A 25808-nucleotide genomic window follows, 5' to 3' on the forward strand; every position below is an offset into this window, starting at 1 on the left:
GATCAGTGGTGATATTAACTAATGTGATGTTTTTCATATTGTATGATGAAGTGTGTCAGCATTTGCAAGATCTGCATAATTCAGTGGACCAATATTTTCCAAATGACCAATATGTGATATCACGAAACCATGCATGTATAAAAGTTTCACTCAAAATACAAGGTATTTTGTATTGATTTTGTATCTTGTATGATATTTACCATACCAACGATTTGGTAACAGTACGTGTAAAGTTTGCTGATACGGTTTCATATTCTACAGTGTAAACAACCTTTAACAAACCACCACTTGTTGAGTTTTGATGTGGTATCAAAGAAGGATATCCGCATTATCTGAAAGGTTATTAAAATGCTCTTCCCTTTTCCAATTACATATCCACGTGAATCTAGATTTTCTTCAAATACTTCAATTAAAATAATATTTTGCAACAGGTCAATGACAGAAGCAGATGTAAGAATCCAGCTGTCCTCTCTCAAGCCAGACATTAAAGAGATTTTCAAAAATGTAAATCAATGCCACTCTTCTCACTATTTTTCTTTTGTGTTGGAAAATATACTTTGTTTTTCATAAAAGATGTTTATTTTAACACATAGTGGGTTTAGGATTGTAACTTTACAAGAGCACATATTTTAATTTTTTTCTCAGCTTTGATTTTTTAGTACAGTAAATACAAATTTAATACAGGGTAGTAATATGCAAAAATTCTCTGGGGTTGTCAACAATTTTTAAGACTATAAATGTGTCATGAGACCAAACAGTTTGAGAACCGTTGGGGGAGACCCAAGGTGAAGTTCTTCAAAGGAAGAAGGGGACAAAGTGTCTGCTTGCATAGCAGGCACTCAGCAGTTGACCCCAATGATGATAAAGACGTGCAAAAGCTGTGAGACTAACACTACAAGGCAGAAAGAGAAAACTGCTAAGCGAGTGGTCTGGGTCGCTGCTGTCCAATAGGGTAGCCACTAGCCACTTGTGGCTTTTAAACCCTTGAAATGTGGCTAGTCCAAACTGAGATGTCTTGAAAGTGCCAAATACACACCAGATTTCAGAGATTTAACACGAACTGAGGAATGCGAAGTATCTCATTAATAACTTCTTATATTGATTTTATGCTGAAATGTCAATATTCTGTTTATATTGGGTGATTGATAGTATTGAAATTAATTTCATTTGCTCCTTTTCCTCCTTTAATATGGCTGCTAGAAAATGTAAACACACGTGGCTTGCATTTTCTTTCTCTCGGACAGCACTAGTTTGGACGGGAAGTCTGATGGGAATTCAGAGCAGGGAAAAGTTGCTGTGGTTGGGGCCATCGGTGAAGTCTTCCCCGAGAAGGACAGGATTTCAATAAGCAGACAAGTTGGGGGAGGAAATTGCAGATGAGGGGAGCATCAACAGTAACATACGAGAGGTTAATTCAGGGAGCAGAGGAGACGGGTCTGCGTCAGATCATGGGCTCCTGCAGGGAACAGAAGTTTCCTGGATATGTTAGGACCAAATTGTGCAGAACTTTGAGTGCCAAGAACTTGGACTTTTTCCTATAGGCAGTGACCACTTCCTCAGAAGAAAATTGGACTTTTCCCCGTAGCTTATGGAATAGTCTGAATTAGACACAGTCTTCACGTGGAGACAGAGTGGTGTCAGCTCTCAGAAAGTGCCCGATGGGCGAGCAGCCAGGACCAGGCCAGTCAGACCAGTGAATCTGGAGGGATGTCAGAGTGACTTTGGGGTTGATTGACTTATTTTTTGTGAGGGAGGCAGAGGGTGGTAAATGCAAGCCTAGGATAATAATGCCACCTGCGAGAGGAGGAGTGTGCCAAGGGGCAGCTCTGTGGTGGCTGGTCAGGACAGTGGGGAAGCAGGCTTTCGTTGTGGTTTATTGCTCTAGGCATGTGCATACGCAGATTGAGTCATTCTGTCTACCTCTTTCTGTCGAACTCCCTTTATTTTTGACTTTATTTTCTTGAATATTTATGGAGCTCCTACTGTGTACCAGGGGGTTAACATCTAGCTCTGAGGAGATAAAATGAAAAGGCCACTAAGGAGGGAGCTGAGAAACCAGGACTCTTATCCAGGCTCCTCAGCTCCTCACTGAGTCACTCTGGGCCTCAGTCCCTTCAAATAGGAAAGAGGAGTCAGAACCACATGAGACCAAGGCTCCCTCCCGCTTGGGGATTCTAGAACAGGCCCATGTCACAAAGGGAGAGGAGCATACCTTAGCAACCAGGTACAGGGCTACTGGGGAGGGAAGGAGGATGCTGGGCCAGTAAGGACAGGCTTCAGCGGCCCGCCCAGGACCTAGCCTGAACCTTTGGCTGAAGTTGGCTTCCTCCCTTTGAGCAGACCCTGCTGGAATCGGACCGCAGTGGGGTCTATGAGTTGGGTGTTTTTATCCTGGCTACCCACCCCTTCCATTCCAGGGGCTGGCTCGCTGTGGTGAGTGGAGTCTGAAGGAGGAAGCCGGGAATTTAGCTGCAGGCAAGTAAGTGTGCAGGGGCCTCTCAGAACCTCTGGGGAAACCCCTGCAGAAAACTAACGCGTGCAGCCCCGACCCGCCCACCTCCTCCCGACCTCCTTGGGCCACCTGCAGTTGGCGGGTGGGCACGAGAGGAGAGGGCGCCCTGCAAAGGGGCTTCGGCCTGTTTCTGCTCTTTAGCATTTCTAGAATAGAGAGTGGGTGGGAACCGACCCAAGTAAAGTCCCAGAGACTCTGACACTGACGCACAGGAAAGCCTCAAGTGGGAGGAGAAATGCAAATCCCCTACTGACGATGGCGTCAGCGGCATTGTCCTGGGGACTGTGAAGGGCGATTCTGCCTTTGGACTTGAGCGCCGCCTGGGCCCTGGGCTGAGAGAACCGGGTAAGTAGGCAGACCACAACTTCGTGTTGCTTCTCCGGCAGAGCACCGGCCAGGAAATGCTTATGCAGGATGCTGTTGAGGCTGTGCTTTTCTCTCGGTGTTTTGACAGTTCCTTCTTTTTAACTTGTTTGAGGATGGGCAATTTCAAAAAGAAGCGTCGGACTCCATGATTCAAGATGCGCTCTGGCGCAGGTCTCTCGGCGGAGACTCGCGCTCTGCCCGGGGAATCTGAACGGTGGGTGGGACGCTAGTGGCTGCTGCGGAGGTGTGTCCTCGCGAAGTGCTGAAAGTGAGCCCCTCTTCACTTTCTTAGCTTCCCTGAGCTATGATGTCTGACGTTAGATTGCACGCCTGGGTTTCAGAAAAAAGCCCGCAGCGAGGGCAGCCGGTGATTGTGGCTTTGATGAGAGCGAGCGATGGTTTAGGGCAGGCCATTTCCTATACAAGCTCCACGAGTCACAGAGCCAGCGCGGCACCGTTAGCTCCCAGACAGTGGGACAAAACGCCCTTTTATATAGATCTTCTAGGGCCAGGCATTCAAAGAGAATAGTCAGTCAGGCGCTCCGTTTTCGAAAAAAGTGTGCTGTAGTTTTCTTGGGATGGGAGAATTAACCGCTAGAGAGTGAAAGCAAGGAAGCGTACTGCTGGATGTCTAAAGACATTTCTAGAGGCTGCAACAGAGAGGAATATCCTAGGACTATATACCGTCTCGTTCCCTTTTTCAGACTTGAGTTCAACTCTCTGGAAGATGGACTCCTCTCCTTGTAGTCATCTATCTAACTTTCAGATGGGTGCAGTCCAGCTGCCTCTTAGTTAGCAAACAGGTTTGCATCCAAATTGTCGCAAGGATTTAACAACACATAGTAGCAATTGTAACTGTAAAGCTATTTTTGGCTCATGTTCTCTCTTGTCATTAACAAGAATAAATTGATAGGATATAGTAAGACAATGCCAATAGCAGCATGGGCACAAATGTGCCAGTTTTGTGTGGAATATATATACACCCAGCATCTGGGAAAACAACTGCATCTGGCGTCAGGAGGCCTCAGGTCGAGCCTTAGGCTTCACATCTTGGGCAGGAGTCATTTCGCCTATTTGTTCCTCAGATTTTTTTTTCGTTTTTAGAGTTAGGTAATACTGTCCACCTGCCCTATTCACAAAACCTCAGGAGGGCCACTCATTCTTCACTTCACACGCACATACCAAGGACTCACAATATGCCTAGGATGGTATGTGTAAAGGTCTTCAGGACTATAAAATGATATGAAAATGAAACAGTCTTTCTTTTCCCAGTTGCTTTTTTTTAGCAAAACATTGACAATAATCTTCTTCTATACATTCAGATGAGGGAAAAGTTACCCCAAAATAGTCCATTTGAAACCTGAGGAGTATGCGGATGAAATATATGAACTTCGTTATCATGATGTTCTGTAAGCGATAGGAAATCTTTACTGACTTCTGAGGGAGATTGAAATACTATGGGGATTAATCATGTAAAAGTTTTTCTTTGAGCTAGAATTGCTGACAAAACAATAAAAAATTTGACTTTGGGAAAAGTAAAATACTGTAACCTTGAGGAGACGTCATATTAATTTCCCTGAATTAGGAAATATGTCTAAAGCTTCTAAATTGGCCAGAGTGGGGTTCTGTGGGGGGAAACACGCAGTTTTGTTTTATGACAGGCTGCCAAATATGTATCAAGTGTGGTTTCTTCCTCCTTAAGTAACTGAGGGTTTAACCACCGTCAGATACACATCAGAGACTAGTTCAAAGTAGACCTTAAAAGCTTTGCCCAGCCATAGTGGGTCTTCACAGAGGGAACTAGAAATGTTTATTGGTTTAGAGATATTCTGAACTAAAGAAGTAGAGCCCACGAAGAACATACAGGAAACTCCTCATAAAGCTAAGACCAAATCAGACTAGACAGACGAGACAAATCTGAAATAAAGAAAAAAGCATTGGGCAGGTCCATATAAAAGAAGCTTTTATTGGGTGTTCCTCACAAATAAAGTCTTCAAGGGTCTTAGGAGGTATAGTTGAGTGTGTTATTTGCCTTCAAGTTGCTCAAAGTCTAGTCTAGAGGGAGCAGGGCATAGGAAAGGAGCCTTGAGAACACAACTTTGTGTAGACAGGTGGGGGTGGGGTGAAGGGGGTTGAGGGGGAGTGAAAGCTTTCTGGAGAAGAGGAAACAGGAGTTCCTGTGAGAGCAAAGGAGGAGTGGTTTAGGGGCAGAGAAAGAATCCTGCTTCCTTCACTAGGGATGACTTAGGAAGAAGCGGAGAATTGCTTTATCTTTGGATTGAAAGCATTTTTCTCTTTTCTGTTTCCTTTAATTGGGTGACTATTAGTAGAGAAATTTTTCTCCAGTTAGTTAACTAATGGACAACATTGCCTGTTTGAAATCTGAGAAAAAAAAGGAAAACATATATCACAGTCATTAATTAACATTATTTTTGAACTCTAATTTTACCTCTTCTTTTATAGCATGTCTCAGTGGAATCAGGTCCAACAGTTAGAAATCAAATTTTTGGAGCAAGTAGATCAATTCTACGATGACAACTTTCCTATGGAAATTCGACATCTCTTGGCCCAGTGGATTGAAAATCAAGACTGGTAAGATTAAACAAGACTGCGTTTTTCCTAGAGGTTAATGAACAAATGCTTTATGCTCTGTCCACATGAATTGATTCAGTGGGCCACTTTTGACTTCATAGATGCATTCTTTTCCGGTAAAGAATCTTCTTCAAGGATTTGGAAAGCTTCCTCAAAGGAGAAGAATCGTGGTCCTTTCTGGTTTCATCCCTTGTAGATGAAAACTTGATGGTTTTAGTGCTTTGGTTTTTTCTGTTTTCTAAATATTAAAAAGCCAAGAAGTCAATCTATTGTTTATATCAATTCTCTATGAGAGACTCTGTAAATAAATATTTTTTCTCAGTATGTTTTACAAACATGCAAACAGAGCTCTATTCACCTTGTACAATTAAAAAATTTTTTTTTGCTTTAAACAGTCATCTAACTTTTTTATTGTGATAAAATATATCCTTTTTTTTGAGGAAGACTAGCCCTGAGCTAACACCCGTTGCCAATCCTCCTCTTTTGCTGAGGAAGATTGGCCCTGAGCTAAAATCTGTGCCCATCTTCCTCTGTTATATATGTGGGACACTGGCACAGCATGGCTTGATAAGCAGTGCATAGGTCCACACCTGGGATCTCAACCAGTGAACCCATGGCCACCAAAGCAGAGCACGTGAACTTAACCACTACGCCACTGGGCTGGCACCTAAAATTTATCATTTTGACCATCTGTAGGCATACAGTTTAGTGGCATTAAGTATAGTTACATTGTTGTGGAACCTTCACTATCATCCATCTCCAGAACTTTTTCATCTTCTCAAACTAGAACTCTATACTCATTAAACACTAACCTGTCATTCTTTCTCCCCAGCCCCTGGCAACCAGCATTCTATTTTCTGTCTCTATGAATTTGACTACTCTGGGTACTTCATACATCAGGCAATATTTGTCATTTTGTGGCTGACACTTCACTTAAGATATCTTTTCGAAGGTTTGTTCATGTAGCGTGTATCAGAATTTCCTTCCTTTTTAAGGCCAAATAATATTCTTTTGTACGTACATACCACATTTTGTTTATTCATTCATCAGTAAATATTTAAGTTGTTCCCACCTTTTAGCTATTGTGAATAAAGCTGATATGGATGTTGGTGTGCAAATATCTGTCCAAGTCCTTGCTTTCAATCTTTTGAGTATCTACCCAGAAGTGGAAGTGCTGTATGTATTTCTGATTATATTTTGAGGAAATCCAGATTACCACAGTGGCTGTACCATTTTCCACTCCCACCAGCAATGCACAAGGGTCCCAGTTTCTCCACATCCTCACCAACACTTGTTATCAGTGTTGTTGCTAATAGCCATCCTAATAGGTGTGAAGAGGTAGCCCATGTTTTGATTTGCGTTTTCCTAATGATTAGTGATGTTGAGCATACTTTCAGGTGTACAATTTAATTTTTAAAAACCTTGAAATGCTTATCACTGTGGAATAGATTTATGACTTTAAAATTAGTATGGTAAAAAGAGTAGACATTCTACTAAATTGTTTCCTGCTGTGTAATGACACTTTTGTTTTTTAGGGAGGCGGCTTCTAACAATGAAACCATGGCAACAATTCTTCTTCAAAACTTATTAATACAACTGGATGAACAGTTAGGTCGAGTTTCCAAAGAGAAAAACCTGCTCTTGATACACAATCTAAAAAGAATTAGGAAAGTCCTTCAGGTGAGAATGCGTTCTACTCTTTCAAAATATTTGGATTTATGAGTCTTAAATTCAGTAAAAAAAAAAAAAAGAAAGAAAAAGATCAAATATGTACCCTCATCTTATTTTCAAAGCGGATTTAAGAGGGAAAAGTCTGAATTCTCTTACCATTTTACATTTTGTGCTCAATTTTATTTCATTATCCGATGTTTGTTTTTCATGAAATTTTGAATCTAAAATACACTGCAAGTGGGAGTATAAGTGTAATTTGCTTGTGACTGTTTACTAGTTATGATCAAATCTGACAGCGCTGGGATGGAGATTTGAAAGATAAGAGTTTCATGGCTATCCCCAGTCCTTCCTTGCCTTTGGCTCTTACCTAAGGATTTAGAGTTAGTACTCTTCTCATTCCTAGACAGAAGCATCATGGTTGTTTGCATCCTTCCGGATTGGGTTCCAATCTCACCTCTTTCCAAAGCGTTCTTTGCTGCACTCTGGTGCCCTATTCCAGAGGTTCACCCAGGCAAAGCCCATCTCTCTGTGTTAGCACAACTCCTGCGACAGATCTGTACCATGGCATTTAGTACATTCTGCATTAGTGTCGTTTCTATGTGTTTGTCTTCTCCCCCAAAATGTGGCTTACTTGAGGCAAGGACTTTGGTACTCAGCTTTGAATTCCCAGTGCCCACACAAGGCTAGACACGTGGAAGATGTGTAATATTCGTTGATTACAGGGATAAGTGAATGAAGGGAGTGAAATAGGGATCTAAAGAATTAAGGGCAGGCTAATATGGAGCTAAGCCCAGAGGTGCTAGCAGCACAAACTCTGAAGATGGACTGCTGTCATATTCACTGGGTGCCTATACAGCATATTAGATAACCTGAAAAGTGCATATGCCATTTGTCAGTGAGGCATTCTTAGAATCCCAGCCTTACAATGCATACATTTTTAGAATATTTTACCTAGACTATAATAGATATGTCCTTGAAGTTACTAACTATGTGTGAGAGGAACATACATATTAATTTTTTTCCTGTTGTTGTTTAGATTGCACTGAGCCATCTTTGCCCTTGTAATACCCTACGAATTTGCAAGACACTTGGCCAGGGTAGGAAAATAGCTTGTTGCCAACAAAACAGGATTTTTCACAGCATAAAGCAAACTGTCTCTTACAGAGATAAGACATTTAACCTTGGCTTCATTAGCTTAGTGCCCTAATCAATAAACCTCAAACAGGGGTTGGCATACTGCTACCCACAAGTCCAAGGTGGTCACTGCCTTTTTTTGTATGGCCCATGACTAAGAATGGTTTTTACATTTTTAATGGTTGAAAAAGAATAAAAATAAAATACATTTGAAAAGTTTGTGACGTGAAAATTATGTGAAATTCAAATGTCTGTATTTTGGTGGAACATAGCCATGCTCATTCGTTTATGTATTGAATGTGGCTGCTTTTGCATTGTGATGGCACAGTTGAGTAGCTGTGACAGAGAGTGTATGGCCCCCAAAGTCTAAAATAAAAATGTGTGTGTGTGTATTGTGTGTGTGTATGAAGCATGCTTATCTGGCCCTTTACAGGAAAGTTTACTGACCCCTAACCTAAAGATCCTACAGAAAAAGTTCTCCAGGTCACTTTGCTAGAAGGACACAGATGGGTAAAATGAATGATGGCATGGTCTTTAGAAATTCTGACTCTCAATAATGTGGCCTTGGGCAAGTCCCTTAATCTCTCTGAATTCCCATATCTTTTCGTGTAAATGAGAATGATTATTATTTACCTTTTTGGATTGTAAGGAAGAGTTTTTATTCTGGCAAAAAATAGACTTTCAATAAATGGTGCTTGTTGTTGGCAGAGAAAATAGGGGGATCTTCTCAGTATAAACGAGGGTAAGCGTTCAGCCCATCTTTTTTCCCGGTGGGGATAAGATTGTGAGGGAGCTCAAGAACCCGCAGTAACTCCCAGTGACATTTCAGCTCAAACACACAGTGACTCTTCTGCTTATGTCACTGGCCCTCCAGCATCTTGCCTCTCTAGGTCTTTCCCAACAAACTGCTCCAAGCTCAACATCCCTGTCGCATAAAAACAGATCTAGTCCTTGTTCCCAAACACACCAAGCTCACTCTTGAATGACTCTGAGCCTTTATCCGTGACTGTCTTATGGCCAGGAATGCTCCGTGGTCCCTCTTCCTTCAGTCGAGCTCCCACCCATCCCTGGAGGACCAGTGGAGGTCCCAGTGCAGCAAGGAAACCTTCACATATGCTCTAGCCTTGTTCTCATCCTTCACGGAGCACTGGTTACGAGATAACCAGCATCTCCTCTGGGTTGGACGTGTCCGAGCAGGCCTGAGGCTCCCTGAAGGGAAAAGCCTGACCTCCTTTTGCAAGCCCCCTCCTGCCTCCGGTACCCAGTGTGGGTCTTCTACAAATGAGGAACTCAAGAAACTGGTTGGTTAAGATATTTTGAATGGACAAAAACACTTGCTCTTTTCTTCATTTTATAAACTATACTTATTGGATATTTGTATTAATTCATAACACAATAGAAAATAGCAATAAAGAACATCGTCAACTATGGTTTTACATCTAAACAAACCTGCATTTTATGTTTCTTTTTAATCTATCATATTCCCATGGTTTTGTTTTTACTTCTTTTTACTGAGGTCATAATAGTTTATAACATTGTGAAATTTCAGTTGTACATTTTTATTAGTCCGTCACCATACATAAGTGCCCCTTTACCCCTTATGCCCACTCCCCAAGCCCCTTCCCCTCTAGTAACCACTAATCTGTTCTCTTTGTCTATGTGTTTGTTTATCTTCCACATGAGTGAAATCATGAGGTGTTTGTCATTCTCTGTCTGGCTTAGTTCGCTTAACATCATACCCTCAAGATCCATCCATCTTGTTGCAAATAGGACGATTTTTTCTTTTTATGGCTGAGTAGTATTCCATAGTATATATATATACAACATCTTCTTTATCCATTCATCAGCCAATGGGCACTTGGGTTGCTTCCACATCTTGGCTATTGTGAATAATGCCGCAATGAACATAAGGGTGCATAAGTCTCTTTGAATTCTTGATAAATATCCAGTAATGGGATAGCTTGGTCATATGGTATTTCTATTTTTAGCTTTTTGAGAAGTCTCCATACTGTTTTCCATAGTGGCTGCACCAGTGGTCTATGAGGGTTCCCTTCTCTCCACATCCTCTCCAACATTAGCGATTTTTTGTCTTGGTGATTATAGCCATTCTAACAGGTGTAGGTGATAGCTCACTGTAGTTTTGATTTGCATTTCCCGGATGACTAGTGATGTTGAACATCTTTTCATGTGTCTGTTGCCCTTCTATATATCTTCCTTGGAAAAATGTCTATTCATATCCTCTGCCCATTTTTTTTTTTTTTTGAGGAAGATTAGCTCTGAGCTAACTACTGCCAATCCTCCCTTTTTTGCTGAGGAAGCCTGGCCCTGAGCTAACATCGGTGCCCATCTTCCTCTACGCTATACGTGGGACGCCTACCAAAGCATGGCTTGCCAAATGGTGCCATGTCCACACCTGGGATCCAAACCGGTAAACCCGGGGCTGCTAAGAAGTGGAACATGAGCACCCAACTGCTGCCCCACCAGGTCGGCCCCCTCCTCTGCCCATTTTTTGATTGTTTTTTTGTTGTTGTTGATTTGTGTGAGTTCTTAATATATTTTGGAGATTAACCTCTTGTCAGATATATGATTTGCAAATATTTTCTCCCAGTTGGTGGGTTGTCTTTTTGTTTTGTTCCTGGTTTCCTTTGTCTTGCAGTAGGTATTTAGTCTGATGAAGTCCCATTTATTTATTTTTCTTTTGTTTCCCTTGCCCGAGTAGACGCGGTATTAGAAAGATCCTTCTAAGATCAATGTCAAAGAGTGTACTGCCTATATTTTCTTTTAGGAGTTTTATGGTTTCACGTCTTATCTTCAAGTTTTTAATACATTATAAGCTGATTTTTGTGTATGGTGAAAGATAATGCTCTACTTTCATTTTTTTGCAAGTGGTTGTCCAGTTTTCCCAACACCATTTACTGAAGAGACTTTCCTTTCTCCGTTGTATGTTCTTAACTCCTTTGTCAGAGATCAGCTGTCCATAGATGTGTGGTTTTATTTCTGGGCTTTTAATTCTGTTCTGTTGATCTGTGTGTCTGACTTTGTACCAGTACCATGCTGTTTTTATTACTGTGGCTTTCTAGTATATTTTGAAGTCAGGGATTGTGATGCCTCCAGCTTTGTTCTTTTTTCTCAGGATTGCTTTAGCTATTTGGAGTCTTTCATTGCCCCATATGAATTTTAGGATTCTTTATTCTATTTCCATGAAGAATGTCATTGGTATTCTGATTGGGGTTGCATTGAATCTGTAGATTGCTTTGGGTAGTATGGACATTTTAACTATGTTTATTCTTCTAAGCCATGTGCATGGAATATCTTTCCATTTCTTTATGTCATCATCAATTTCTTTCGATAACATCTTATAGTTCTCATTGTATAGGTCTTCCACCTCCTTGGTTAAATTTATTCCTAGATATTTTATTTATTCTTTTTGTTGCAATTGTAAATGAGATTGTGTTCTTGAGTTCTCCTTCTGTTAGTTCGTTGTTAGAGTATAAAAATACAACTGATTTTTGTAAGTTGATTTTGTACCCTGCAACTTTGCCGTAGTTGCTGATTATTTCTAATAGTTTTCTGATGGATTCTTTAGGGTTTTCTATATATAAAGTCATGTTGTCTGCAAATAGCAAGAGTTTCACTTCTTCATTGCCAATTTGGATTCCTTTTATTTCTTTTTCTTGCCTAACTGCTCTGACCAAAACCTCCAGTACTGTATTGAATACAAGTGGTGAGAGTGGGCACCCTTGTCTTGTTCCTGTTCTCAGAGGAATGGCTTTCAGTTTTTCCCTGTTGAATACCATGTTGGCTGTGGATTTGTCATATAAGGCCTTTATTATGTTGAGGTACTTTCCTTCTATACCCATTTTATTGAAAGTTTTTATCAAAGTTTTTATCATAAATGGATGTTGGATCTTGTCAAATGCTTTCTCTGTGCCTATTGAGATGTGGTTTTTATTCCTCGTTTTGTTAATGTGGTGTATCACATTGATTGATTTGCAGATGTTGAACCATCTGTGAGTCCCTGGTATAAATCCCACGTGATCATGGTATATATATGGTCCTTTTAATATAGTCTTGTTCTCAGTTTGCCTAATTTTGTTGAGGATTTTTGCGTCTATGTTCATCAGCGATATTGGCCTCTAATTTTCCTTCTTTGTGTTGTCCTTATCTGGCTTTGGGATCAGGGTGATGTTGGCCTCGTAAGATGTGTTAGGAAATGTTCCATCTTCTTCAATATTTTTGGAATAGTTTGAGAAGGATAGGTATTAAATTTTCTTTGAATGTTTGGTAGAATTCTCCAGAGAAGCCAACTGGTCCTGGACTTTTATTTTTTGAGAGGTTTTTAATTACTGTTTCAACCTCTTTACTTGTGATTGGTCTATTCGGATTCTCTGTTTCTTCTTGATTCACTTTTAGGAGGTTGAATGACTCTAAGAATTTATCCATTTCTTCTGGATTGTCCAGTTTGTTGGCATATAGCTTTTCATAGTATTCTCTTATAATCTTTTGTGTTTCCGTGGTATACATTGTAATTTCTCCTCCTTCATTTCTAATTTTATTTCTTTGAGACTTCTCTCTTTTCAGTGAGTCTGGCTAAGGATTTGTCAATTTTGTTTATCTTCTCAAAGAACCAGCTCTTAGTTTCATTGATCCTTTCTATTGTTTTTTGTTTGTTTGTTTGTTTCAATTTCATTTATTTCTGCTCTAATTTTTATTATTTCCCTCCTTCTGATGACTTTGGGCTTTGTTTGTTCTTTTTCCAGTTCTGTTAAGTGTAGTTTAAGATTGGTTATTTGAAATTTTTCTTGTTTATTAAGGTGGGCCTGTAGTGCTATGAATTTCCCTCTTAGGACTGCCTTTGCAGCATCCCATATGAGTTGATATGGTATATTTTCATTTTCATTTGTCTCCACATATTTTTTGATTTCTCCTTTAATTTATTCAATAATCCATTGATTGTTCAGTAGTATGATGTTTAGTCTCCACCTATTTGTCAGTTTCCCATCTTTTTCCTTGTAGTTAATTTCTAGCTTCATAGCATTATGGTTGGAAAAGATGCTTGATATGGTTTTAATCTTCTTAAATTTATTGAGGCTTAAGACAAGTTTTTATGGTAAAACAAGATGCCCCTTCCCCAAGAAGAAGAAGAAAAAAGAAATGACCGGCTGTCAAAAAACTATTGATACTATGCTTATTTAGTTTCAACATTTTCATCCTCTGGGACTTTAAATACAATCCATTTTAACTACTATAGCAAAAAAAAAAGCAAATAATAAAGTACCAGAGGAACTAAGCAGATATAAGGTAGATTTATTTCAGTTCTTTACAGAGCAACTGAGGTTTCCAGTTTCAATATTCTAATTTGCTATTTATAACTACTTGTTATAAAAGACAAATTAAACAAAACCACTGACCAGGACTACCAGCAAGCCCCAAGGTGGGAAGCCGTGAATGCTGATGTCCAGCTGGCCTTAAGCCCTTCAAGGGGAGGCAGCCTTAGGTCAAGACCAGAAGCAAGGACTGCATCAGGTTGAACCCTGGCTCTGTGACTTACTTGCTGTGTGGCCCAGGGAAAGATATTTACACTCTCTGGCTTCAGTCTCCTCAGCAGTGTGAGCAGAATCACACTGGTACCTACCCCATAGGGATGTTAGGAGCATTGACAAATTGTAAAGCACGTGGTAAGGGCTATGTTAGGATTTGCTTAAAAAAAAAATCTGCCCCAGATATTTCAAGAATACTTTGCCCTGTTCTTGGACTTTTTTTTTTTAAACCAAGAGAATCTATTTTTCAGAGCAGTTCTAGGCTCACAGAAAAATTGAGCAGAAAGTGCAGAAAGTTCCCATATACTCCCTCTCCACTTGCCTCTCCCAGTTTCCCCTATTATTAACATCTTGCATTGGTGTGGTACATTTGTGATGATTGGTGAACCTATTGTGATACATTATTATTAACTTAAAACCCAAGATTACATTAGAATTTACTCTTTGTACTGTACAATTCTATGGGTTTTGAAAGATGTGTAATATCACGTATCCACCATTTCAGTTTCACTGCCCTGAAAATCTCCTCTGCCCTACCAGTTCATCTGTCCCTCTCTCTCCTCCAAACTGCTGGCAACCACCAGTCTCTTTACTGTTTCTGTAGTTTTGCCTTTTCCAGAATGTCATATAGTTGGAATCATACAGTGTGTAGGCTTTTCACATTGGCTTTTTTCACTCAGTAATGTGCTTTTAAGTTTCCTCCAAGTCTTTTTGTAGCTTAATAGCTCATTTCTCTTTATTGCTGAATGATATTCCCTTGTATGGATATGCTACAGTTTGTTTGTTCATTTTTGCCAATTAAAATAATGCTGATATTAACATTCACGTGCAGATTTTTGTGTGGGCATGAGTTTTCAACCCAATATGAGCTTGCTTGCTGGATCTTTGTTCTTGAACTTTCTGTTGCAAATCTCTTTTCCTCATTCACCTTCCTCTCTGTGTCTTCATCTGTTTGGGCTGCTGTAACAAAAATGCAATGTGATTGGGTGGATTTTAAGTAAGAGACATCTATTTCTCAGAGTTCTGGAGGCTGGGAAGTCCAGGATCAAGGTGCTGGCAGATTTGGTGTCTGATTCAGCTTCCTGGATCCTAGATGACTCTCTTTTCACTGCAACATCACATTGTGGAAGGGGGAGGGAGCTCTCTAGGGTCTCTTTTATAAGGACACTAATCCCATTGATGAAGGCTCTGCCCTTATGACCTAATCACCTCCCAGAGACTCCACCTCCTAATATCATCACATTAGGGGTTCAGATTTCAACATATGAATTTGGAGAGACACAAACATTCAGTCTATAACAACCTTCCTTTCTTTCTCCCTCAGATAAAATAACTTTAAGAAAATTAAAATAGTGCATGTTCACAATGAAAAATTGAAGCACTACAGAAAAAAATGCAAAGAAAAATGAAATAATCCAAAATCTACTGCCTACATATAAACATATTAATATTTGATGAGTGTCATTCCACACATGTATACATATATATGCAGAAGGAAGGCTGGAGTGCAGGCTGCTGCTGATGTTTTATACCCAGCCTCCTGTGCCCCCTCTCTAACTCCACTCTGCTCTGTCCCCACCCAGAGTAACCACTAATCTAAACTTTGCATTTATCAGTCTCTTCCTTTTTCTTACAGTTTTACCGCAGATACTGGCATCCCTAGACAATATAGTATCTAGGTTTGCAAGTTACCAAACCTCACATAAATGGATCACACTTTATTTATTCTTCACAGCTTGTTTTCTTCACTTCACATGGTTCCTGAGATTCATCCATTTGATGTGCATAGCAGTAGTTTGTTCATTTTCATTCCTACATAGTATTCCGTTGTGTGACTGTATCACAGTTGATACGTTTTACTGTTGATGGATACTTGGGTTATTTCCAGTATTTCTTTGCTATTTCAAGCAATATTGGTCTGAACATTTCTGCATGTGCTCCTTGTGCACATGCACATGGACTTCGTTAGGATATATAACTAAGAGTGGAATTGCTGAATCGTGGCGTATTCTACTAGATAATACCAAAATTGTTTTTTACTCTCCAGTAGAGTAAGGGTTCTGGGTCCATATCCTTGCCCACACTTGTTATGGTCATATATCATGCAATCTGGTGGTGTATTCCTTTAACTTTTGGTTCTTTTTCTAACTTCTAACATCTAATGACATAAGTAAACATTTTAAGTATTTTCTGCCTTTCTTCGTGTCTTATAAATGAATTTAGATCTATGCATTATTGAGAGTTACTTTTTATGTACATTAATATATAGTGCTCTCATTGTTCATATCTAAATAGTCTGTAATTCTACTTTTGACTTCTATTTTTAGCTAGATAAACTTAAAAATTGTCCCACTGAAATACATAGAAATGCTAGATGAAATATAATAGACTTTTAAATGCATAGATAAGCTTATCACGAATTAAGGGAAATTTTATATAGTCAAGAAAAATATTTAACTATAAAACAGAACTGTAAGTTGGAGCTGGCACAGTGGTCGTCATATGTTCTTAGATTCCAGAAATACAGGTCTTCAACATGATAAATAAAAAGAAACTGCAGGACACCAGAAAGAAAGAAAAGGTCCTAAAAGTAGCAAGAGAGAACAGATATACAATCGTCCCTTGGTATTCTCAGGGGATTGGTTCCAGGAACCCCCACAGATACCAAAATCCATGAATGCTCAAGTCTAGTGTATAAAATGGCATAGTACAATGAAACCCATGGATATGGAGGCCAACTGTATTACTTACACAGAAATGGGAGATAAACTGAGATCCAAATTTAAAATAGTAATAAGAGAGAGGAGTAGAATAATTTCTTCACAAAACTGAAAAACAGTATCTCTACCCAGCTAAACTATTGAACAAAGGTGAAAGTTTACCACAAAGATAGCCTCATGGAAGGAACTACTAAAGGAAAGTAGATACAGATGTTAAGCATGCATGGTAAAATTTCAAAAGTACCGCCACAACAAGTGAATATAGAGTACATAAGATATAGAATACATAAGAAATTGGCTATTCCTCAAAAAAACTAGTGTTAGGGAAGTAACAGGTAGCAGACATCAGCAATCTTGTCTGATAACAGAAAAAAAATTTCCATCAATTAGAAGACCGTGTTTAGCGTTTTTAACTCTGTGGTTAGTAATCCTACCACCTACGGAGCATTTTTCACTGACCAGGTAAAGACTCTATTAGTGAGAGTTTTAAACTTGGTGGCTGAGGGGCGCATGCAAGTGTAACCCACACCTCACGTGTTCTGTTCTCTGCACCACTACCACCTCTTTCTCAGAGGTCATTTGGGTTTGCCTGAACAAAAATACGTGTCAGAGCTGCAAGCTCCTCGAAAGTTGAGCAAAGGTGGGGTTCCTTCTTGCCCAGTCTGCAAAAATCCTATTGGTTCTGAGTATCAGGTGAAGTGACATTTTTAACATGACAAGAGGGAAGATTAGAAACACATTTTTGCAATACCAAGGGAGAAAAAGAGTTGCTTTAGCTACTGAGCTGCTCTGAATCTGCCAGATCTTATCCTCTAATTCATGCTACTTTCTCAGTTCACTCCTCTTCCTTCCCCTTGTACACCACACACACAGAGAAGCGAAGAGGTGACTCAACCTATGACTTGAAAGAACCTGGGGTAGCCACTTTGTGTTAACTCTGAAAGAGCTGAATGGAGGGTTCAATCTTTCAGGTCCTTTTGCTGCACATGGGCGGCAGCCAGTTTGTCATTCACTCCACGGTTACCTCCCCAAGTCCCCAGCACACACACCCCAAATCTGTTTCCCTCTGAGATAACTGTCTGGTGCCAATATCACAATGCTCACGTTTCTTAAGCTTAAAGACCTGCATGTCGCGCCGTTTAAGATGAAATGTGAATTCGTTGTCAGGATTTTGTTTGCTGCATAATTTGGGGTGGCTAACAGAAGGCGGATGGTGTGCATCGCAATTCCTTGTCTGCGCACATCACACTAACTGGAAATCCAATGTGAGCAACTCCAGACCCCACTCGCCTAAAATTTCATTCATGAATCATTTTGTGCATATTCCTCCAGCCTTTATCTTAGTCCAAGCCTGCCTGGATTGCTCTCCCTCCTTATTAAGTCTTCTCTAATAGTTTATGACTCGAGTCTATAATGTTGTCCTTTCCCTGAATTCTGAGTCTCTTTGAAGTTTATGCCAGAATCTGAAGCTTCCTTACGCAATAATTACTTTGTGTATAGTACACTATTTTTTGTTCCAAATGGTAGCTTGGATGTCTTAAAGTAGAGCTCATATAATTTGCATTGGGGTAATACTGGGTACCTACCCCATAGAGATTTGTTGATTTAATATTGATTTCATCAGGTATATTTGTAACATCAGGCTATCGATTGCTGAAAATACAGGGTGAAAAGGACATAGATAAAATTCTGACGTTCAAAGAGTTTGCAATCTAGAATGCAGACAGAAGTGCAAATAAATATTTATGTTGTGGTGTGGTAACACCATGGTCAAGGTATCTGCAATCCTAATTGACGGAGTTGAGAACATTTGAGCTGTTTCTAAAAGGATGATTCACAAGCTCTGAAGAGGAGAAGGGGGGAAAGGGAATCATGCACAGAGGGAAAAACAAGAGCATGAACATGACAAGAGAATGCCTGTCCCACAAACAAGCCCAGCATTTCAAGCAGTAAAAGAGGGTTGTGTGAAGACCTTGAATGCCATGCTATGCAGTTTGGACTTTGGCAATGGGGAGCCACCAAAGGTTTTTAAGCCAGAGTGTGACATGAATATATGTTTTTATTGAAAACATACCCAGAGAAAATTTTCTGTCTAGGAAGAGCAACTCCTTGTCTGCTGTAGGCAAAGGAATGTTGGAGAATTCTCCTAAGACTGAAAGATTTCTTTCCTCTTTCCAACGCCTATTCTCCTTCTCCTCAAATCATCTGAATTTAGAGAACTGAGCCAGAGATTGGATAAATTTCATCTTCCCTAACACAAAAAACTATCTATAATGTACCAATGGAAAGAAATTAAACTATTCATATGAATGAAAAGTGAAGTCAGCTCTTGGTTTTGGAAAATATGAAGCCCACACAATCTGTCCGGGAGCTGTCATGGAAACTGCAACAGATTGATGAGGCCTGTGAATCTACTGATCTGACAGACCACAACAGAAGCTTTCAGAGGTGCTGCCAACCCTGGAGAGAGCAGCCATGGCCAAGAAGAAGGTTAGATTTCTGCAGCGTCTAGTGTCATGACTAATCTCGCCATTGGGAAGGTGGATGGGGAGACACAGATGCCAGCTGAGAAAGAGGATATGAAGATGTTCAGAGGCAAATATTGACTTTTGCTGTCCATTGGTTTCATTTGCTGGGAGTGGCATGATGGCTGTGAAGAAAAAATTGGGCAGAGATTCACTTTAAAAGTAGGAGAACTGTGTCATTCTGCCAACAGTTTTTTAGCAAAATAGTTTCCTATTTTAGTTGTCCTTATCACATGGAGATGAAGACCCATAGGAAAGCTGGCTACATGGCTCTAAATCCACTGTGATCTGGAAACTTTCCAAAGAGATCCATAATCAAAACCAAGATAGTTTGTAAGACTTGTTACCTTAACATTTGCTGCTTGAGACATTTTTATAAAAGTAAGTTTAATAGAAGTGTAAAAATAAGAGCAAAAATAAATAAATCTATTTGTGAACAAGTATGTCAATATAATCCAAGTCAATTAGAAACCAATTTATGTTTAGTTTTAAAGTTGCGGTGTGGGAGAGTAATGATCAAGCAGATTTCTAAACTTGGTAGATAACTAAATTTAGTTCATAGGCATTGAATGATTCGTTTAATTGGTCCAAATCATTTTAAAGGCATTCATTGTAATTTGTCAATGAGAAGTTCAAAATTTGGGGAAGAAGCTGATTTTCTCACCAGGTCACCAGGAACCCTTCAGGATTTCATTATACTGCTTTCTCCAGAGATGACCTGAAGGGACAAAGGATGCTCAGTTGACACCTATCTTTCCTGACTACTTCCTTCCAAAAATGAGGATCCAGAACCAAGAACACTTACATGGTTGATCTTCAGCACTCTGTTACCATAATCCTTTGATTGGCTACTTTGGTCAAGAACATGGCAATCCCACTCCTAGCTGCTGACTGGGCTCCTAAGTGCACAATGAGACGCTAAGGTGGTCCAGGCAGCCAAGAACCACATTGGTGCCCCAAAACTGAGAAGACCCTTCTGTGTCTCTATGGAGTCAAGAACCCTATTTTCTATCATTTAATCTGTGATCTCTGCTTCAGTAGAAAGATATGGGAACGACAAAACAAGCAGCAGCATATCAAACTTTTAAAGAAAAATCTAGCTGCCTTTCATACGTACCAGTTTTTCAGGACTTACATCATCTCTGTAAGGATTTATTTTGGAAAAAGTTAATCTCATGGTTCTCTGTAGCTTAGCACACCATCAGCTCACCATATCTTCTCCTTTAGATTCTTTTGCTGAACAATAAAAAGTCTTCCCAGAGGAAGAGGTAGAGATAGAAATAGAGACTTCATGGCAACAGTGTGGAGGATAGCATGGCAGGTGAAAATGGAGGCACGGAGACCTGTTTGGTCGTTACAGCAATAGTTCAAGGAAAAGGAAGTAAGATGTGAGCTAGGCAGTGACAGTGGGGATGAAAAACTGCTGGAGTTGTGAAATAATTTGGTATAAGAACTGACATGTAACGAGTGCATAGAAATGAAGTGTGTGAGAAATAGACGACTGAGGGTTTTAGTTTGGGTTATTACGTGGATATTGATGCATAATGAAGATTAGGTTTAGGGAAGGAAGTGCGATAACAAGAAGAGTTTGATAAATTCTAAGTGAAGTGCAGTAGGAAGTTAATGGAAAGCTACCTGTCTCTTCCACAAGACTGTGAGCTCCCTGGGCACATTCATCTTTGCATCCCCAGTGCTTAACGCAGAGCCTAGCACATAGCAGGAGCTCGGTGTCTTGTTTAATAAATGAAGAGTTGAGCTGACATTGAAAATGTGACTACTGCTTTATTGCAATGAGTATCCCTAACTAGATGGAACAAATGTCATGTCATTATCGCAAATGCCACTTAGCGTCCATAAGCACAATTTAGATCATAAGATTTTCTTGTGAAATCAGCAGTTTCTAAGGATGGAGGCAATTGGCTTTGGGAAGAAGTGTTTTTAGAGTGTATGGCTCATGTGTGAGAAGGTCAGGTTGGATGGGACCAGAAGCAGGAAGCGCTGGGAAAGCTCTTTTTCAGGGGAAGGAAGGAGACTAAGCATCTGGAAGCCAAGAGAAAATGTGCTAACTCTGGAGAGGATCAAGGACTGAAGTGAAAGGAAGCTAAAGACAAATGTCCTAGACTAGCCTTCACCTGGGAAGGGAGAGGTGGTCTTTCTGAGCCAACACCAACTCCCCAGGAGCTAAGTCAAGAGCTCTGACTCTTTGGATTCCAAGAGTACAAAAGATTTCGAAGTTCCTCACACAGTAAAACACAGTGCCATGAGCAAGTGACTGTTAGGGCCACCTAGAGATCGCATAGGAGGGCCTCCTCATCCCTCTGCTCTGCCTACTCTCCTTTCATGAGGAGGTCATATAGTCAAACTGAAAAAGATGTGGATTGGGGTCACATATTGTGTCACATTTTTCTACAATGCACTTAGAACAAAGTGCATCACGTTTTTAAAAACTTTTTGATACATAATATACATATAATAAAGCACACAAATCTTACTTATATAGCTCAGTGGATTATTTTTTAATGAACATCCATGTAACTACCACCAGATCAAGATACAGAATGTTTGTTGCACCCACAAAGCTCTCTCGTGCTTCTCTCAGTCAACATCCCTCACGAAGATAACTATTCTATCATTGCAGATTTGTTTTGGCTATTTTGGAGTTCATATGAATGAAACTTTACAGAACTATTTTTTAGGGTTAGACTTTTTTCACTCTACGTAACAAGGTTTATCCATTTTGTTATTTGTAGCTGTAGTGTTTTTTTTTTTTTTATTACAGGTTAGTATTCCACTGTATGAATATACCACAACTTATTCGTTCATTCTTCTGGGGATGGAAACTTAGACTATTTCGAGTTTTTGCACATTACGAATATAACTGTTATAAGTCTTCTTGTTTGCATCTTTTAGTAGGTATACACATTCACTTCTTTTGAGTATATTCCCTGAGGTAGAATTGGGTCATAGGCATTTAGATGTTCGGGTTTAGGAGATGCTGCCACACAGCTTTCCACAGTGGCTGTACTAATGTACACTGCCACAGAAGTATGTGAGAGTTCAGTTGCTCTGTTTCCTCATCAACACATGCTATTGTCAGTCATTTTTCATTTTAGTCATTTTAGTGTGTGTATAGTGGTATTTCGCTGTAATTTTAATTTGCATTCTCCTAATGATTAATTTTATTGAGAATCGAATGCTGGGTGGCCCTTTCAATATCCTCTTTTTTAAGTGATTGCTGTTTTGCCCATTTTAAAGTTGTTTTCTCTCTCTTTGTTTTATTGATTTGTGGTTCTTTATCTATGCTGAATGAATCGTTTGTCAGATACAACTATACAAATACCTTCTCCCACATTGTGGCTTGCCTTGTCAGTCTCCTCTAAATAGTATCTTTTGATAAACAAAAGCTCTTAATTTTGATGAAGTCCAATTTTTCAATCTTTTTTTTATTGTTACTGCTCTTCATGTTCTGTTTAAGAAATCTTTGCTTGCCCTAGATCATTAAAACATTCTAGATTTCTTCAGAGACCTTTTTTGTTTTAACTTTTCGCATTTAGGACTAAGATCTGTACAGAATTGATTTTTGTGTCTGTCGTGAAGTAGAAGTCAAGGTAGTCTTTTTCCATATGGATTCCCAGTTGACCCCCAATGATTTATTTAAATGAGCATCCCTTCTTCATTGCACTGCAGTGGCATTTTGTCGTGAATCAGGCGACTTGTATTCATGTGGGTCTCTGGTATGTTAGTCTGTTAGTCTCTCCCTGCACCAATACCACATTTCGGCTAATTACTCTTCATTTACAATAAGTCCGGATATATGGCAGTAAAAGTCCAGAAACCATGTTCTTCTTCAAAATTGTTTTGATTTTTCTCCATCTATTGAATTTTCATATAAATGTTAATACTAGTTTGTTAATTTCCACAAATAAACCTTCTGGGATTTTCATTGGAATTGCATTGAATCTATAGATCATTTTGGGAAAAATTGACATCTTAATAATATTGAGTCTTCCAATACATCAACATGAAACATTCATTTTTTTAAAATCAGTATCATTGACTACACTTTCCAACCTGTGTTACATTCTGTTATTTTTCCCCCTTTCTTCCCTCCCCACCTTTCCTCTTTCCTTCTTTTCATCGCCCACTGAATTGATTGCGTCATCTGTTAATGGGTCATAGCCTGCAGTTTTAAAAACACTGCTGTAGGGTACACCTAGAAGGGAACTAGCTGGCATGTGAACCTTGTCTACATTAGTAGATATTACCACATGACTCTCAAAAGCAGTTTAATCAACTAATTTTTTGGTCAGCAGTGTATGAGAGTTCTGGTTTTAGAACCTTCTTATCAATGCTTGTCATTGTTTCCGCACTTTCATTTTTACTTACTTATAGTTGTAAAATGGATAGATCATTACTGCTATAAATTGAATTTCTCTGATTACTCTTCAAATTGAGCAACTCATCATGTTTATGGCTTAACAAGGTTTTCTTTGTGTAGATTAGGGATATAATTTTGTTTTATTTTCTACATAAATAACCAATTATTCCAGCACCATTTATTGAATAATCCATTGTATCCCCACTAATTTGTAATGTGTCCATTTTTCCTATATGTATTGGTCTGTTTTTAGATTTTGCTATCATGTTTCATTGATCTGTTTGTCTATTCTCCTGTACCAATATCACACTCTTAATTGCTATAGCTTTATGATAAATCATGATATTCGATAGGGCCAAACTTCCCATTTTGTTCTTCAACATTTTCTGGGTTATTTTTGGTCCTTTTTTCTTCCATATAAATTTTAAGATTAGTATTTTACATTTTATGAAAATTTCTGTTGGTATTTTTATCGGAATCAAATTTACATATTAATTTGAGAAGATGATATCTTTATGATAATGAATCTTTCCATCAATGAACATGGTATGTCACTACATTTATTCAGGTCTTTTTCTATGTTCTTCAGTGTTATTTTTAAGCTTTCCCCATAAAGTTATAGCATATGTTTCCTTAGATTTATCCATATGTATATTTTTTTACATTTTATTGATATTTTAAGTGGTATCGTTTTTTTCCATTACACTTTCTATCTGATTATTGCTAGTCCCTGGGAATACTGCTGATGTTTGAATACAAATCTTCCTAAACTCTCTTATTGATTCTAACTTTGTGCAGACTCTCTTTTATTTTCTCTAGACAATCATATCTTCTGCAAATAAGGAGAGGTTTGGTTGTTCCCTTCCAAGTTTATGCTTCTTATTTCTTTTTCTTCTCTTATTAGTTGTGAATTGCACTACAATATTGAAGTGAAGCAGTCATAGCAGGTGAAATGTTTTAGTAAGATAATGCTTGCTATTGGCTTATGGTGTTAAGGAAATTCCCTTATAATCCTGGTTTACAGAGATTTTTAGAAATCTTGATGAATATTGCATTTCGTCAAATGATTTGTGTGCATGTATTAAGATAATTATATACCTATCTCTTTTAATCCATACTTAAGTTGTATAGATTTTCTTATCTTGAACCATTGGTACACTCCTGAGGTAAACTGATTTTTATGTACTGTAGAATGATTTGCTAATATTTTACATAGGATTTTGCATCTACTTGAAAACATATCCTTTTCTTTTACAGTCCTTGTCTGGTTTTAATATCAATGTCATAACCAACCTTATAAAATAAGTTGAAAGTATTACCTTTTCTTTTATTCTCCAAAGCAGAGATTACCAGATGGAATACAAAAATGCAATCTAGTTGTTTTATTTTACCTATTTTATATATTTTTTAAAAATTGTATATATTTAAAGTGTATAGAATAATGATTTGATATACATGTGCATAATGAAATGATTACTAGTCAAGCTAATTAACATATCATCTCCTCACAATTACCATTTTTTGTGTGTCTGATAAGACCACCTGAAATCTACTCTCTTAGCAAATTTCTAGTATTCAATACAGTATTATTAACTGTAGCCATCACGCTACACCTTAGATCTCTAGGCTTATTCATCCTATATGACTGCAACTTTGTACCTTTTGACCAACTTCTCCCCTTTCCTATCCCCCAGCCTCTGTTAACCACATGAAACATCCATTTAAGTCTTTAATTTCTCTCAGCAATGTTTTACAGCATTCTTATGTAGGTCTTTCATATCTCATGGTGGTTCTATAATTTATCCATTCCTCTAGAAATGGGTGTTTAGTCTCCAATTTTTACTCCAGTATATCTTTATAAGGACAATGAAATTTAAAACCTTACATTTAAATTTTGTTTGTCATTTTTAAGTGCAATAATTATCATTTTTAAGTGTTATGATTGTATCTAACACCACTCATCATCCTCTCCTACATTCTCATATGAGCAAGAAATCAAAGGGCAAAGAAGGGCCTCCCAGGGTGTCCCATCCTTTGGTTTTTAAAACCACAGCTGAATCATCTCAGTCTGTTTCCTGTTATTTAAAATCTCTAGGGAACATGAGCAGACTTCGTAGCCTTTCCGAAGCCTTACCAACATGGTCATCAGGAAATGCCATCTTTTGTCACTCTGCTGTAAATTCAACCCATTTTCCCATCATTCACTTATCAGTGAACAAAAGAACTTATCAGTGAATGGAAGAACATCTGGTTCTCATTTTTAAAAAATAGTTCTCCATGCATTAGAAGATAGAAACTGTATTTTGGGGACTATTAATTTCCTGTGTCTACAGCTCTTTTTAGCTCCACATATAGGTCCTAATCTCCAAC

At 38.8% G+C, this 25808-nt stretch overlaps 1 protein-coding gene across 1 annotated transcript in view; it reads left to right on the plus strand.

Moving 5' to 3' along the window:
• Positions 1-2802: 2802 nt before the first annotated feature.
• Positions 2803-25808, plus strand: part of LOC124233452 (signal transducer and activator of transcription 4) — a 93931-nt gene continuing 70925 nt past the window's right edge. The window contains exons 1-3 of the mRNA XM_046650552.1: positions 2803-2857; positions 5342-5470; positions 7006-7150. Of these exons, the coding sequence (XP_046506508.1) occupies positions 5343-5470; positions 7006-7150 (273 nt within the window). The 5' untranslated portion in view covers positions 2803-2857; position 5342. The remainder of the gene's footprint in view (positions 2858-5341; positions 5471-7005; positions 7151-25808) is intronic.

Source organism: Equus quagga, unplaced genomic scaffold (genome assembly GCF_021613505.1).
Source record: "Equus quagga isolate Etosha38 unplaced genomic scaffold, UCLA_HA_Equagga_1.0 203_RagTag, whole genome shotgun sequence".
In the NCBI taxonomy this organism is placed as follows: domain Eukaryota; kingdom Metazoa; phylum Chordata; class Mammalia; order Perissodactyla; family Equidae; genus Equus; species Equus quagga.